This window comes from Sinocyclocheilus rhinocerous, unplaced genomic scaffold (assembly GCF_001515625.1).
Source record: "Sinocyclocheilus rhinocerous isolate Xijiao unplaced genomic scaffold, SAMN03320098_v1.1 scaffold469, whole genome shotgun sequence".
Lineage (NCBI taxonomy): Eukaryota > Metazoa > Chordata > Actinopteri > Cypriniformes > Cyprinidae > Sinocyclocheilus > Sinocyclocheilus rhinocerous.
Genome location: NW_015636034.1, coordinates 816,103 through 833,427, shown reverse-complemented (window position 1 = coordinate 833,427; position 17,325 = coordinate 816,103). Strand labels below are relative to the sequence as shown.

The 17,325-nt window shown below is 38.2% G+C and overlaps 1 protein-coding gene across 4 annotated transcripts in view; it reads right to left on the bottom strand.

Moving 5' to 3' along the window:
• Positions 1-4,304: 4,304 nt before the first annotated feature.
• Positions 4,305-17,325, bottom strand: part of LOC107747560 (probable phospholipid-transporting ATPase VD) — a 26,586-nt gene continuing 13,565 nt past the window's right edge. For all 4 annotated transcript variants that reach the window (XM_016562138.1, XM_016562136.1, XM_016562135.1 and 1 more), the window contains exons 10-23: positions 16,978-17,198; positions 16,623-16,799; positions 14,340-14,973; positions 12,140-12,237; positions 11,890-12,016; positions 11,612-11,796; positions 10,691-10,958; positions 10,524-10,600; positions 9,408-9,533; positions 9,115-9,315; positions 8,934-9,014; positions 8,723-8,827; positions 7,383-7,570; positions 4,305-5,690 (exon numbers count right to left, since the gene is read on the bottom strand). In XM_016562138.1, the coding sequence (XP_016417624.1) occupies positions 5,462-5,690; positions 7,383-7,570; positions 8,723-8,827; positions 8,934-9,014; positions 9,115-9,315; positions 9,408-9,533; positions 10,524-10,600; positions 10,691-10,958; positions 11,612-11,796; positions 11,890-12,016; positions 12,140-12,237; positions 14,340-14,973; positions 16,623-16,799; positions 16,978-17,198 (2,717 nt within the window). In that variant the 3' untranslated portion in view covers positions 4,305-5,461. The remainder of the gene's footprint in view (positions 5,691-7,382; positions 7,571-8,722; positions 8,828-8,933; positions 9,015-9,114; positions 9,316-9,407; positions 9,534-10,523; positions 10,601-10,690; positions 10,959-11,611; positions 11,797-11,889; positions 12,017-12,139; positions 12,238-14,339; positions 14,974-16,622; positions 16,800-16,977; positions 17,199-17,325) is intronic.

The window sequence follows — 17,325 nt, the reverse complement described above, 5'->3', positions numbered from 1 at the left end:
GCCTAAAAGGCAAGGACGTCCAAGTTATAAAAACTGGCTAAGGAAGATGGCGAAGACCAGCCGGCTGCCGCACAGATCTCACCAATTGAAACTCCCCTGGACCAAGCCCAGGAGGAGGCCATTTCTCTGGTGGAGTGGGCCCCCACTTCAATAGCACACTGTAAGCCCACTGAGGCGTAAGCCAGGGCTATAGCATCAACTATCCAGCAAGATGTTTCTGCTTCGTTAATGGCAGCCCTTTAGAGAAGTCTACAAAGCATACAAAGAGCTGCCAAAAGTGGCTAGAGCGCTCAACATACACAACATAAGAGAACCGAAGCACAGTGAATTGGCACCTTGCTCATCCTCTGGGTTAGGAAGAGCTGGATGGGTGATAACTTGTGCTCTAAACGGAGTGGAGAGCACTTTAGGCACATAGCCGTGTCTTGGTTTTGAGGACGACTCTACAGTCATTAGGCCCAAACTCAAGGCATGAAGCACTGATTGACAGTGCTTGTAGGACGCCCACTTGCTTGACCGATGCTAAAGCCAAAAGGTTGTAAGCTCCAGGGGCCGAAAGTCCGACTGGATTGGCTCAAAGGGAGGGCCTCGTAAGGCCCTAAGGACTATGGATAAGCCCTAAATTGGCACAGAATGAGGACGAAGTGAGTTCAATCTCCGAGCTCCCCTCAGGAACTTAACGATAAGATCGTTTTTGCTGACTGACTGGCCAGCCACGAGATCCTGATTCGCCGCGATGGCTGCCACATGACTGAAGTTGTCAGTTCACTAAGTAAATGCAGAGCTTTATCAATAAACATCCAGTATAAGAATAGTGGTACACAAACAGGATTTGCAACACTTTACGACATGACACGTAGGTTCCCTGTTTTCTCAGTCTACAAATACACCGGGACAAGAGCGTTGAATGCGCAGGATGAATTTCCAGCAATGGTTGAGCCTCAGGTGATGTTTCTCATTGTGGTTTGTTTGTATGTTTCAGATGTTCATAAATCAGAAACATTTTAATTCATTTTATGTACGTGTTCATTTAGTCCCTAATGCATTCAAGTTGATTTAATTGTTCTACTGACTATGACTCTCTGCTATATTGTGCTCTTTAGCTTTATCCTTCAAATGATTAGATGGGAATGGAATATGAAAATCAGTCTACAACAAGAGACTTTAAGCTCTTTTTTTTTTTTTTTTAGTTCAAGAGACTTTTCAGCTGTTTACCAGCTCTCATGCTGCTGAAAAAGAAACTGCTGAATCTAATTAATTTCACGCTGACCAATAGTGTGCAACTGGATGTCCCGCCACACTTGGAATAATATGGAAAATGAACATAAACTGTTCATGAAAAATCCCTGCTGTGACAAACACAACATTCATAGTGTCTTGGCCTGTACTAACAGGAGCTCTAACTGACAGAACAAACTTGAGGAGAGTAAAACCTCTTTCACACGTGCACTGCATTTTGCTGTTATGACATTACAACAAATACATGGGTCTCACAACAAGCAAAGTGGGACATAAATGAAGAAGATAAGTTGAGCAATTTTAGTGGAGGACTGAACAACTTAAAATTTTTCTGAAAGAAAGGTTTAATGCCAAGTGTACAGCTGTTTGACAACAACTGTAAAGAGCCTTTACAATCAGGGTGGCGAAGAGTTTGGGCCAATTAATTAATTAATTATTTTAAAGTTATTAACTCCAACTAATAGGTTGCTTTGCTTACAAGTTCACCTCAAAACACATGTAGTATGCAAGTGGAACTGTACAACCTATTTTAGTTGACTCAGCTAAAAAGTATGAATTATGCTGAATTTGAACTTGAATTATGCTGTCTGTAAACTTAATTTGTTCAGCAATATTAACAGTTTGCTTCAAATGTGTGTTAGGTGAACATTCTTTCATTAGAAAACTGTCAATAAAGATAAATCTTGCTAAAATGTTGCTATTGTACATATTCGTGGGTCTTATTTACTTTACATTTCTACATGTGTAAATGTTATATATGAATATCTGTTAATAATAATGAATAGTATTTCCCCCCTGTAAATAGGGTAATCATCTTTCTCCATTGATGGCCATCCCAAAGTAGAATTATTATTAATTAATTTGTTACATTTATATAGCGCTTTTCTGGGTACTCAAAGCGCTTTACATGAAAGCGGGGGAATCTCCTCAACCACCACCAGTGTGCAGCATCCACCTGGATGATGCGACGGCAGCCATAGTGCGCCAGAACGCCCACCACACACCAGCTTATTGGTGGAGAGGAGAAAGAGTGATGAAGCCAATCAGTGTATGGGGATGATTAGGAGGCCATGATGGTCAGAGGCCAATGGGCCTTATACCCCTACTCTTTTTCAAGGACATCCTGGGATTTTTAATGACCACAGAGAGTCAGGACCTCGGTTTAACGTCTCATCCGAAGGACGGTGCTTTTTACAGTATAGTGTCCCCGTCACTATACTGGGCGTTAGGACCCACACAGACTGCAGGGTGAGCACCCCCTGCTGGCCTCACTAACACCTCTTCCAGCAGCAACCTAGTTTTCTTAGGAGGTCTCCCATACAGGTACTGACCAGGCTCAGCCCTGCTTAGCTTCAATGGGCAACCAGTCGTGGGCTACAAGGTGACATGGCTGCTGGCCATAATATTATGCAGAATTATTTGGCCAGGGCACATACATTGCTAACGATTTAAGTATATGTTTTGCCACTGGCTATTGAACCTGTGGACTTCTATTTTCCCTGTCTGCTGCTTTGGTATGGCAGCTCAGGAGTCATAGCCATAGTAAGTACAATATGGTTGTTATTCTAAACAGACCCTAAAAATAAAGTAGACAATAGAAAATAAAAGAAGAATAGGATAAAAGCATCTGCTTAATTAATAGGCTACATAAAAATGTAAAGTGCATATCTTTGCTGTACAGTTTGACATTAGAATGTTTTCTCAGATCACTCCCTGGCTGTGAAATATAAGAAATTGTTTAAGATTCTAGACTCTAAATTAAACTTAGCAACATGCTAATGAAATTGAGTCTCCCATGTGAGCACTATCTGTGTTGCTGCCTGTGAAGAACATTCCAAATCAGTCACTTATAGAACTTCCATGATGATTAGGTTGCTGTCTAAGCGAGCTGCATAGGCTTTGGAACAGAGACTTGCTTGTGCAAAAGTTCTGAAAGCTGCTCTGAATCTAAACAGTTGTGAAATGTTTCAAGGCCTCATGGGGAAAAAAGAGATACATTTTAATTAAGAACTTGGTTATGAAGAATAATTTACATGTCCAGTACATTATTAGACTGATTTACCTCAAAATGTCACTACTTCTTCTTCGTCTTCATAGTATTTACATAAGATGAGTCTTCAGAGGAGTCATTTGAGTTTTCAAAAGCTGGTAAATTCTCATTTATGCCACTGTACAAATCAGAAATTAAATTACATGGTAGTTTTGCTATTTTTCATTCACCTGTGGCATTTAAAAAAGCAACATTAAAATGTCACAGCTTAAATTCAGGAATCAGAACAAATGAAAGAGTTAGCAGCAGTGATTAGTTGAATTGTGTATGTAGTCGAGTTAAAGTACATGTGTAATCTATTGTGATATAATATAGTAGGCTACTTATAGCTAACACTTGTTTATGCTGCCATCTCCTGACCACAGCACATTTCCCCATACAATATTAAGCGCCATATCAGCCTCTCATATCCTTATAACGCTCTTATGCAAAAGTGTCATGCCCATTCAAACATTTTTTAAGCCAAGTCGACTTTAAATGCAACTTCTAACTTTGAAAAGTTCTTCAAAAGTTTAGTAAAAAAAAAAAAAAAGTTGTCTGCAACTATTTCTGAATTTACACTTGGTTAATTTCTGTACAATAAAGCAGCACGTGTGACAACTTGCCCCAACCAGACATTTTATTAATTGTATCCTTTTCTGAATCAAAACTGTTGTATGTTACCTGTCTTGTGTGTGCCATACCCTAGTCATTTTGTATTTTTTCTGTTAATTTGCCCTTCATTGTTTAAAGATATTGCATGTGAATGTACTCAGTTCTGTTCCGTAACAAAAAACCTTACTTTGTAGTAACCTGGCCATCTTGTGACTCAAAATGACTGCTGACAGTAGTAAAAATGACTATGGGTGACTTCATCTTAAATTTTTACATTGAAGTCACCAGGAAAAAAGCACAAAAAAAAACATGGAGCTGGATGTAAGAGAACTTAAAATAAAGTAAGCATGTCTTATGAGCTGCTATTGAGTGTACATTATCACCCTTTATCCCAGTTATACAACTATAGTGGTTCACAAAGACTTTTATTTTGTAGTCTGGACATCTTTCCTCTGTTGTTTATACCTGTTGTGTATATGTTCATATTCTAGCAGTAGTCAAGTTTTAACGTTTTGAGTATTTTATTGCAAATTTACAAATGGCTCACATAAGATGTAAAATAATGACTATAAATAATGTTTTCTAGTCAATGACTCAAAATCATCTTAGATGATCATTCTGGATTATTAATTCACATTTTCAAAATTCAAGCATTCACTTTCGCAATGAAAATAAAATTGCATTGAAGTATAAAAAGCAATCTAGCATTCATAATAAAATACTGGACTTGTCCATTTGTAATGCATGCAGTCAGTATGTTCACTCTCAGATTGAACACACAAATGGACATCAAGGACCTTGGTTCACAAATACATTAGCTCCTGTTTATGTTCGCCTCATTTTATTCCTGAGCATGGAAGGTTCATTTAATGTAAAGGCCTCATGATATTGAACTTCTCCATGATCAGATACAGTATCAAACAGACACAGTCATGCTTCTTCTAATTATTAAGAGATTACCAGAAAAAAAATCATTTAATTTGATCATTCCTATATTCTCAAAGAGTAAGACCATCATTTGCAGTTTGCTAGAATAAATATGACTGTGGGAATTTGTGTTAGTTTACGCACATGTTAGTGTTATGGGAAGTGTGCGAGCTCATTTTCTCATGGTCTATGCAGTTGTGAAGTTCTGAATTTTTTACCCTCAATAGCCAAAAATGGAGTATTGCATTTAAGTAGGAGCAAAGTAGCCACACTATGTTGGCAAACACTAGCCACATTCTAACCCACAATTCATCCTCACAACTCTGAGGTTCTTGCGTAATTAAAAATGCCACAGGCACAGCCTTGTGAAATGTAAAAATTTCTTCTCTGAATATCTTTTGTCTACAAAAGCCAGACTCCAAGTCTATTCTGCGATCACTGGACTGGAATGAGTTTGCGATGCAGTTCATCTGTAAGCTCCACAGAGCCCAGGTACTGTACATCACTGTGAAAACACTTGCTGGGCAGAGAAAAGCCAGATCTGATGTCTGACTGGTCAGAGTATCTGCCGATCATTAAAGTGCAAGAATATATGGTCACTATTTGAACTAATGACCATGTTTACATGATCAAGGGCAACTTTCTTATTGGTCATGAGAGAACAGCGCCTGCTTCAGCTATACATTCTGTTAAATGGGGCATGTCAGCATTCACACTGAGGTTCTGAGGGACGTGTCTGGAGGACAGTCTTTGAGCAGCTTTGTTCTCCTTCCACTGCCGTAAACTCGTGGAATAGTCTTGTGCTGAGAGTATCTCCATTTTCTGTGCTCTCACCAGGTCAGATGGACAGATAGTGCTACAAAAGGCACGACACAGGATCCTGTGACACAGAAAGAGCCAAGAGTTAATTACACCGTACCATCATGACAAGATAAAACCATGAGAGACTGATTCCAATAAAGTTTGTCAGAAGTCTTTTTTTTACCAGTTACTGTGGCAACACCCACAGGCATCTTTTCTATGCAGGTAAAAGGAATACAATATAGATCCTATCTACTTGAATTGGGAACAACTGAAAACTAGTTTGTCAAGACTGGATTTCAATAACAGTTCTTAAATAACAGTGTAAATAATGTTGCTTCTTTAGCTTAAATCACACTATACAATTTTGTACATGCAGGTTCTTGCCTTTACTGTGAAAGATATATGCAGCATTGCCTTAGAAATAGGAAAAAACCTAGAAGTAATCTTTGTGTCGGAAGTGTGTCTAAAGGCTGAAATACACAACATGACTTTTGTCCATATTTGTAGTCCGAAAGAGTCGACCGTCAGTCAGTCTGCATGTTTTTAGCAGATGGAGTTGACAGATTTTGATTCTATCCAGTTGGAGGATATCAAACATGTTTGATATTTTAAAACATATATTGTTTGCTGTGCTTGTTTGTAGGGCCAAAATTTTTATTATGTATCAATATGACTGTAAAAATAATAATTATAATTAATTTGTCTTTATTGTACAATAATGTCAGGGAGAAGGTTATATTGATAAGCGCTTCTCATTAGAATTATGGGAAGATAGTTGGCACATGTTAACGAAGGTCTTACGGGTTTGGAACGACATAAGGGTGAGTAATTAATGGCAGAATTTTCATTTTTGGGTGAACTATCCCTCTGAAGTGACCCAAACTCAGAGAAGATGCAGAGATGGAGCTACTCTGAGACCCAGCAAACACTGGCAGATCATGAGATGCTCATGTCTGAAAACAGAGCCATGCTTCACTCTGAAACATGCAGCGCATACATTTATTAAGTGTATGATGCCCAGTTTTTTTCTATCGCCATTTGAAAAGTCAGCAAGTGTATGATGCCTAAAATCTGTTCGGATTTTAAAAGTCATGTAGTTTATTCTAGCCTTCAACATGCCATCTTGGTAGTCAGGTCACTGGATTTTGAAACAGCGCTACATTTACATGCACCCTCGTAATGCGATTATAATGGGATTTTGGCAATATCGCAATTAAACTTTACTTCACATCAACATAATACCTCAATCAAACTAATGCGATTAAGCTCATAATTGTTGAAACCATAATCACATTAAACTATGTGGCGTATGCCAATTTTAATGGCAATAAACAGGCATATAAACACCTTAATCACATTATTACTGCACTGACCAAAGTGAGAATGTGCTTGGATATACACAGATGCTGTGTGTTGCTTACATCATTTCATGAATGAACTCCCTGACATTGTTCTAAAGTTTTCCCTTCACTAAGAATCGCTAAATGAAGTGGGACAAAGAAAGCGGTGCAGCATAGGGCAAACGTCTAGTACATCTCTAGACATGTTTTTCATTTGAACCTGCTGTTGGGTGTGCAAATAATGGCGGTAAAATAACCATATGTCTTTGCGAATAATCAGAATAATTGCATGTAAACGGGAGTGAAGAGGTTCGCTTGTGACATGTAAACATCTTAATAATAATCGCCTTATTATTTAAAAGTAGTGTGTTACAGTCCGTTACTGTGACTGGTATGTAAATGAGCTGATTCAGATGTGTGTGTAATACCTAGGTAGCAGGGCCAGGACTGTGGTAAGTCCACATACTAGGAAGTAGACCGGCTCAGACATCATTTTTGTCTCAATGCCCAAGGGGTTTGTGGGAGAATTGCACGTCACACACGTAAGGCTGAACAACAGAACAAAGGCATAATAGAACAAGGCACTGAAGAGCAGCAATGCAGTATGTATCCATGTCTGAAAAAAAAAAACACAAGACCAGCATTAGCAGAAGATACAGAAACAGTCACCCATAAATAAAGACTTTAAATATCCTGGTATGATATGTACATTTTGTGACAAGATTACCTCAATACTGTGTTGTTACTGTGGTGATTTCTGTCAGACGCAATTTGTGATGTGACATCGTGTATACAGTCAATCAAATGATATTTGATCTTTAATGTACAGTTTTGTGAAGCTGTATCTTGGGCCAACAGGACTGTACCATGGGTGGGGCAAAACCTCCAATCAAACATTTGGAATAGGCCTAAATCTTTTTTTAATTCAAATTAGCATATTACTGCTGGAAATTTAATTTAGAAAAAAACAGGAAAAACATTTGACATTTCTAAATTTAATTTGAAAATATATTAAAATAGAAAGCCCATTTTTTAAATAGTTATTTTTCACAAAATTACTTCTTTGGTCATTTTGATGAAATAAATTCAGCATTGGTGAGCATAACAGACATCTTCCAAAAACATTAAGAAGTCTCAATTATTCCAATCTTTTGACTGATAGTGTTTTGTCGTCACACTTGGGGCCAGATTTACTAAACAGGGCAAATTAGAGTTAGAGCACAATTCCATAAAAGCACTGATGGGAGGGGAAAATTCTGCGTGTGATTTACTGACAATGCGCAAATTAAAGAACACAGTATATCCATAATGACCAGCGCAATCTACCAAGAGCAGCGCAAATTAGCGCCTGCTTTGAGACACATTTAAGACTTTTTTTGGGCCTTAAATAATGGCGCAAATACCAGTAATTGGACAAGCACAAATGTTAGTAAATCGTGTTGCGTGATTCATTTTAATACTCTCTTCCCATAAATTTTGCGTCTGAAAGGGAATCTCCTACAAATTAATATTCAATAAGGTCAGGCACAAAAATAACTGTGCCCACACCTTTTCAGTGCTAATTCTTCACTGCGCATCTTTAGTAAATCCTGACAGTACTATTTTAATGCCAAAAAACAGTTTGCGCTGGCGCAAGCTGTTAGTAAATCTGGCTCTTCATGTTACATTTGTCATGGAATGCAATAACTATTCTAAAGATGTACTTTACATATTACACAACATTATAGATGAGAAACAAAATAGCAGTGAACAACTGTGATTGGCTCACCACTGTGCGACTCTCTATGAGCTGATGCAGGAGGATGATGAGGAGAGCGGAGCCATTGATTGGAGAGCCAAAGGAAAATACCCCTATATCAGACCCTGCATATGCCTTCATAACAACAAAAAAAAACAATATAAATTGTTAAATGTGAGCACTACTCTGACAATTAAACATTATGATATTCAGTAAAGTGAAGAACTTTAGAATGACTTACAAAGTAAGGTATGAAGAAACACACTAGGCTTTGGTAAAACGCATCGAGAATATTCATCCAGAATGTTGATGGAAGATAGGCCTGAAAATCAAGCATCACATAAGCCATCACTATATTCATAAGCATGTACAACACACTGCAAAACAACACAATGGAACGGAGTGTGAGACAGGATGTCCACCTGCGAGTTTTGTCCAGACTTGTAGAGATCAGGCAGGTCTAGGAGCGTCTCGCCGGACACATCTTTGTCCAGCATGCCGTATATGATTGGAGGGACGGAGGTGAAGAGCAGGTTGAAGAAGATTAAAACCCACGAGTTGGTCATTGTGCTGCCTGAAAATCCACAGAAAAACTGGTACCAGAACAAAAGGTTCACGTACATCTACATGAGAAAAGAAAAGGAACAAGTCAGGACCGCACAGATTCAGAAGATAAGGCTGCATGAGGAACTGTGTAAATGTGTGTATTACTCACCACATTCTTGTAGAAGAAATAGAGGATCATGTTAGCCAAACGAGCATAACACCAATGACCATGCACCAAAATGAGCTTTCTCAGGAACTTAAATCTAGAGATAGCAAAGTCGCTGGACATCACCGCCTATATATGGAAAAGAGATCTGTTTTATCAGATGAACTACACGGTTTTAACTATAAAGAGAAATTGGAGGGGGGAAAAATTACATACATATATACACACACACACACACATATATATATATATACATATTAAAAATATATGCCTATACATACAGTATACACACACACAATCAGTAAAAAGTGGGACTGGAAACATATTCTTTTACATAGTTGTTCTTTCCAATTAATTCTATATTAATCTATAAAAATGAATTGTCCAACATGTGTAAAGAGTGGATTCTACTCTGAGTTATTTTTCTTTTCTTCAAGTACGCTTGAGATAAAAGGAACAAGACAGAGATGAAAGGAAGTGTTGTGTGTTTTCAAGGGTTGTGCATCAATCTGAACTAGTGTACTGTTGGTACATTAGTGTGGTTAGAGCTCACTTTATTACATAATTAGTCAATTCAAATTTCGATGTCAATATTTTATAAAGCTATGTGTAAACAATGTAGTGGACATTTAATGGTTTAGATTGTGGTGTTTATTGGTTTTGACATTTTTTAAATTAAATAAATATTTGTTTCGACATACACTACTGTTAAAAGATTTGGGGTCAGTAAGATTTTTTTAATTTTTTTTTTACATTAATATGATCAACAGTGACAGTAAAGACATTGGTAATGTTACAAAATATTTATTTCTATTTCAAACAAATGCAACTTTTGATGAAACTTCATATTTATCATTCTATTTCCCGAAGACATGCATCACTGTTTCCGAAAAATATTATAAATAATAATAATTCTTATGATAATAAATAATAAGAAATATTTTTTGACCAGTAAATCAGCATATTAGAATGATTTCTAAATAATCAGGTGACACTGACGACATCACAGGAATAAATTACATATTAAAATATTATATTTAAATTGTAATAATTAATTGCAAGGTAGTGAATTCTTAATTGCTGAAATTTGTCCAACCCTAGTTTCTGCTTGTATTGTACCTGCATGCCCTCCTGGCCTGAGATGCCGATGCCAACATCTGCCATTTGAATCATACTGACATCATTGGCTCCATCACCTGAATACAAGCATCACACATTTCAGTTTGAACAACATTCTGCACTGACATTCAACCATACGCCTTCATCAGACCTTTCACTGCCCTTACCTATAGCCAGGGTCATGACCTTCAGCTTGTCTCTGACGAGCCGCACCACTTGGCTCTTCTGCAGAGGAGTTGATCTGCAGCATATGACTGAGCGACAGCAGCATGTGAGCTCCAGGAACGAGCCCTGTAGCTCCTTCTGCAGAGCGTAGTCCAGCGTACGGCCGTCAATGACCAACACACAGTCAGAGCTATCATCTTCAGACACGCCTTCCTTTGTGACCTGTCTGATCTCATGTTGTAACTCATGAAGTCGAGCCTCACATGTCTCCTGAGGGATAAAACACACACACAGAAAAGTAATTTAGATTCCAGTTATATATAAATTTTAACATAAAAGACTGAGCATATGGGTGTCTCTGCCTTTGTTTTTGTGATATTTTCTAGGTTGGTTTTAATTGGATTAATTGCATGTACAAATTAACGGGAATCCCAAAAACCAGTAGAGATAGAAAAAGTCTTTCTGATCCACCTAGATTTTTTAAATATTCTGTATTATGTAACATATGGAAAATGTCACAACTATATGGAAAATGTTTGCCTGCACATAAGCATCACCACACAAAATATTTAGAGCATGAGCTCTATTCTCCAAGCCACATTTTGTTTTTCATTGTCTGTTGTAAACAGACTACTGTAGTCAACAGCTGCATTGAATGGCCAGCATTCAGGCTGATGATACATTGGGCAACTTTTTGAGCAATGTTGCTGGGCAACTTTGGGAAATATTGCCATCAATGGGCAACAAGGTGAGACACAGAGCCAACGACCGATCTAAAATATCCAGATAGAAATTTGTTACCCATTCTCAGTGGGAAAGTGCCCAAGAAACATTGCTCAAAAAAAGTTGCCAGCCAAAATTGCTCAAAAAGTTGCCCCGCGTATCAGCAGCCTTAGTCTCATTTTTCCACCAACTCTACTTACCTTGCTGTCACAATTAGCCATCAGTATGTGGTCTGTAGGTCTGAGGAGTTTGCAAGCAAAAGCAATATTAATCGCAGTCTCTTGTTTGTCCCCGGTGAGGACCCATACTTTAATCCCAGCTTCCTGCAGAGCCTCAATGGTCTCAGGCACTTCCTCCTGCAGGCTGTCTACTATACCCGTCGCCCCTGGAAGCCAAGACACAAATAGGCTAGGACAACCAAAACACAATAAAATTTCCAGACGATTTCATTTTTGTCTTCAATGTCTTAGTATCTCACCCAATAATGTGAGATTAGTTTCCAGTCTCTCGGCAGATTCAAGCAGAAGCTCTTCTCTGTTTTCAATGCTGGTTTCTGCATACTCGTGTCTCTTCAGCCAGGCTTTGTATTCCTGCTCTTCCAATACCTGTCAATCATATGCCGACAATTTGTTTCAAGACTCGACCTCCATGCAGAGGCATTTCAGTGCTGTATGCAAACAGAAGATAATTAATGTTGCAAATAAGGGAAGTGAGAGATAAAGACATACTTTTTTAGCAACACAGAGAGTGCGCAGTCCCTCTCTTGCATACTGGTCCAGGTGTCTCTGCGTCCGTTCCATGATCTCCCTACAGAAACCATATTCAGCTGCACCCCATATGCACACACAGTCAAAACAAAAGACATGAGTTTATAGGGTTCAACACTTCTGGGACAACAAGCATCCAAATTTATAACACGAAGGGCTGCACAATTAAACACGTCATTGCCCAAGGCTATGGATTACAAGTAATAATTTTGTAAAAAATGTTTTTGTTTTTTTTGCACAGACTGATAGTTTTACTTCATAAGGCCTCAATATATCTTCAGGAGCCAATGTATTAATCTGGACTTTCCTGTATCTGTTTTCCCTCAATCTGACTGGCAAAGTGACAGCACCCATTGACTTGCATGTTATGAATCACCAGGGACCATCATCTTTAATGTTCTACTTTAGAAAGACAGTCACCTACATCTCAGATGGCCTCAGGGTGAGTAAATACAGCAAATGTTCATTTTTCCTACTCCTTTTACTGGAATTAAAACTAAATTACATTATGGACCAGTGTGCTTCTTAAACTTCAAAAGGCTGTATTTATGTAAATTATATTATACAGTTTGCAAACTGAAAGGGCAAAACTCTCTTATGTCTGTAATATTCTAAACATACAGTACTTCACACACTTGAGGGGATCATGACTCAAGTGTTTTCACACTTGATTCTTTTCAGAGGTCTCAAGGCACGGTCACATTGCAGACACTTTGATTAAATTTCATAAGCAAAGAATTCCCAATTGCACAGATTCCTATTGAGAGAACTGCATTTTGGCGTACAATAGTTAAATTTGACCGCACCCTCAGAGTGCTTCGCTCCTTTGAACCAACAGAAAGAGGCCTTTTTAAATCCTTAATATCTAAGCAGAAGTAACATGAGATGTCAGCAGTATGAGATGTTACAAAAATATCTGCAATAGGGGAAAGAAAAATAGTCACTTAATTCTGAATTTAAAAAAAAATAAAAATTCCACAGGGATAGTTCACTCAAAAATGAAAAGTCTGTCGTCATTTACTCACCCTCAAGTTGTTCCAAACCTGTATTTATTAATTTCTTCTGCGGTTTTTGGTCCCCATTGACTTCTGTAGCATTTTTTCCCATACATGCTAGAAAGTCAGTGGGGACAAGCAACTGCTTGTAGGTTACCCACATTCTTCAAAATTTCTTCTCTTACATTCCACAAAAGAAACTCGTACTGGTTTGGAACAACTTGAGGGTGAGTAAATGATGACAGAATTTTCATTTTTGGTTGAACTATCACTAATCACAACTATCACAAAGTTATTTTTTAGAATGCTGGTAATCTAACAGTTGATTGTCCCTAATGACTTCCATAGTATTTCTTTCCCTACTATGGAAGTCAATGGAATCAACAACTGTTTGGATCTTCAAAATTCTTCAAAATATCTTTGTTTGTGTTCAACATGAGAAAGAAACTTATACAGGTTTGGAACGACATGAGGATGAGTAAATGATGACAAAATTTTCACTTTTGGATGAACTATTCCTTTAATTTTAAAATTATGTCATTTTGCTTATGAAGTAAATCTATCTTGCTTTAAAGGGATAGTTCACCCAAAAATGAAAATTCTGTCATTAATTACTCACCCTCATGTCGTTCCAAACCCGTAAGACCTTTGTTCATCTTCGGAGCGCAAATTAAGATATTTTTGATGGAATCTGAGAGCTCTCTGACCCTCCATAGACAGCAAGGATATTACCAAGATCAACACACAGAAACGCAGCAAGGACATCGGTTAAATAGTCCATATGACATCAGGGGTTCAACCGTAATTTTACGAAGCTACGAGAATACTTTTTGTGCGCTTTGAAAACAATAATAACATAACTTATTCAACAAATCTTCTCCCCAAGTTACCATCTTCTGCCATTTAGGAGAGTACCCCAGAATGTAATCAACGTAATCAGCGTTGTTTACGTTCAGTAGAATGAAGGTCTTACGGGTTTGGAACGACATGAGGGGGAGTAATAATTAATGACAAAATTTTCATTTTTGGGTGAACTAACCCTTTAAGAATGCTGTTTATCAATTAACTAAGTCCAAAAACTGACTGTACAATATCTGAAGCATTTGCATTGTTTGGGACAGTGTCAACCAACCTTAATAAACATTAAAAGACGTCACCTCACATACCTGCTTCAGCCAGCTCCATAATGACATTATCAGCTCCTTTAGTGTAAACGACCACCTCTCCAGTGAGTGGATGGCGCACCACCACAGACATCCTCTTGCGGGCAGAATGAAATGGCAGTACGTGAAGCAGAGGGATGGACAGCGGCCCAGTGCCTGGAACAGCCACAAGGACTTGCTCTGGGGACCGGCCCAGCAGAGTACACCCATAGGCCTTCGCTGCTTGCACCAATGCCGCCTCATCCGGGCTCTCCGCCTCGTACAGCAACTCTTCTGCCTCATCTTCATCATCGCTCTCTGACTCATCAGCAGAGTTATCTTTGGCCTTCTGTATGTCGTCCACGTCCTCGCTCCACGCCCCACTGGACAGTGCTGGAGTGACGGGGGTGGTTGGGGTGTTTGAAGGGGTGCCAGAGTGTGCGGTGGGTGACTGTAGGGTCGTGATGGGTGTTTGCGGGCTGTTGTTAGGGAAGTAGGAAGCCGAACGCCCCCGGGTGAAGAGTTTCTTGGTTAGGCTGGGAGGAGTGTCTGTGTTTTGACTAGTTGATGAGGGAAAGCGAGGCAGACTCAGCTTCTGAAACATAGCCTTCATCTCCTCTAGAGAGCGCAGGGGTGTGCGAAACACGGGCATCTGAACCTGATATTACAAATGAATATTAATCACAATTCACATCAACACACATAAATGCCCATACAGAATCTGGGTTTATTTAATATTTTGCCTAATTTGATTATGCTTCAGCAATAATAAAAGATAATTTCTGCCAAGACTGAATTGTTTCAAGATTAATTCAGTTTGAAAGCCAGCCCAAAAAATGACTGGCCCACTGGAAAATAATGCTAAATCCATTGCTAAGGCCAGTCTGTTCCTGCAAGGTGACATCCAATGGAAGTGTGCTATGAATAATGTTCAGTGAAACACATCCATTAAAAACTGGCACATATTAAGATAAATACTGAAATTTTAAGAATCTATATCAGATTGTTCAGCAAACTTAATTTTAGGAACCCTGAAAAAAAAACATAATAATAGGAACCCTGCATATTTAATCATTTATTATTTACAGCATATTTATTGTGAATGAAATGCTTAATAGTAAAACATTGGGTTACACTTTATTTTAAGGTGTCCTTTGTACAGTGTAATTATACAATTAAGTACTGAGTAATATTAATTAACAACATACAATACTCACATACTTACTGTACCTATGCGCTTACTATAGGGTTAGGGTTTGGATTTGGTTTAGTTTAATCTAATTATGCATAATATACTGTTATTACTATAGCAAGTACATGCAACACATAACAAAGACACTATAAAATAAAGTGATGCCAAAAATTCTGCTTAGCGGATATAGACGCCAAAGTGTTTTTTAAAAAGCCCTGTATATTTTGACTGGTTTCAGGTTCTTGCTTTAAAAGACAACTGGACACATTTTAAAAGTACGATCATCACATTTACCACAGTTTTGTCAGTTTTCATAGGTGAAATGTAGTCAATTCAATAGAAATAAACGTGATCTGGAATTTCAAAAGAGAGCAAAAGATTTCCCCACCCACACAGATTTTGGGTTCAAGTTGGACATGCAGATTTGCAGTGTTGACTATAAAACTGCTTGGTTTGAAAGTGACTTCATTGTGAGTGGTGCTTCAGGCAATCCCTACACTATTGACAATAGACAATGGATCCTTTTGTCTGAAATGGATCTCTTTTGCCCTCAATTTGCCTCTACCAAAATTTTGCTAAGTGACCACACATTTAGCACTTGCCATACTAATTGTACGGTTTATACACATTTTTTTTTTCATATAAAATGCTTGTATCAGAACACTTAAATTCAGTTACATTCACAGAAGCCTGTAAAAATACCAATCAAAGCATCACTGTATTATTAAAAATAATAAAGCCCTACTGTATTATTTAAAATATTAATTGGTGAATATGAAAAATGGAAAACACTGAAAAACACTTTAGTATAGGGACCAATACTAACTATTAATTAGTTGCTTATTAGCATGCCTATTATTAACATATTGGCTGTTTATTAATACTTATAAAGCACAAATTCTGCATGACCATATTCTACATCCCTAATCCTACCCAATACCTAAATTTAACAACTACCTAACTAACTATTAATAAGCAGCAAATTAGGAGTTTATTGAGGCAAAATTAACCATAGTTAATGGTTTGTTAATAGCGAGAATTTGGACTTTAAAATAAGAGTGTGACCAAAAAAATGATAGCATGAGTTTGAGACTATCAGTTGAAAGACTTCATACCACATGTCTCGGCTGAGTAGGTGAGGAAACTACTACGGTGTTGCAGACAGTGAGGGCGAGAAAGAAGTCGAGTATGTGAGAGATTTCAGCAGCTTGCTGTCGGAGAGGGGAACGCATGGGTGAAGACAGTGTGTTCAGCCTCGCCTGAAGCTGAGGGTCTGGAACGACGGCACACTCCTAGATGACAATTGACAAAATGACACAACGTCATATCCGTGACAATAAAAACTTGAGGTGTGTGTTACTGTAAAAATTAATAGATAACTAATACAGGGAATAAAGTAATAAAGTAATAAAGACATGGAAAAGTACACATGTACAGTAAATATTAAAGATAAGTCTGTTCTTGTCTCACCATGGTGCTGCTGAAGGCCCCGGCTCCAGGTGTGTGTCTGCGGAGTGTGTCGTGGACTGAGTGTGTGTCAGACTCTGCAGTGAGGGTATTGAGGGACACTGAACTCCGGTTGCAGCTGAGCGATTTACAGCTCAGTGACTTCCTGCTAGTGCGTGACCTCAGGGTGAGAGAGTGATCTGCATCGCCACAGCCCTGCTCCTCGTACTGTTCCAGAGAAATCGCTGAAGAGTTACAAGTAAACATGATCATAAGCAGGGGACTATCAAACATTCAATCGTTATCATTAGAACACTATCAATATCTTATATAAATAGCACAAGTTATTAAGAGGTAGTGTTCCAAACACCC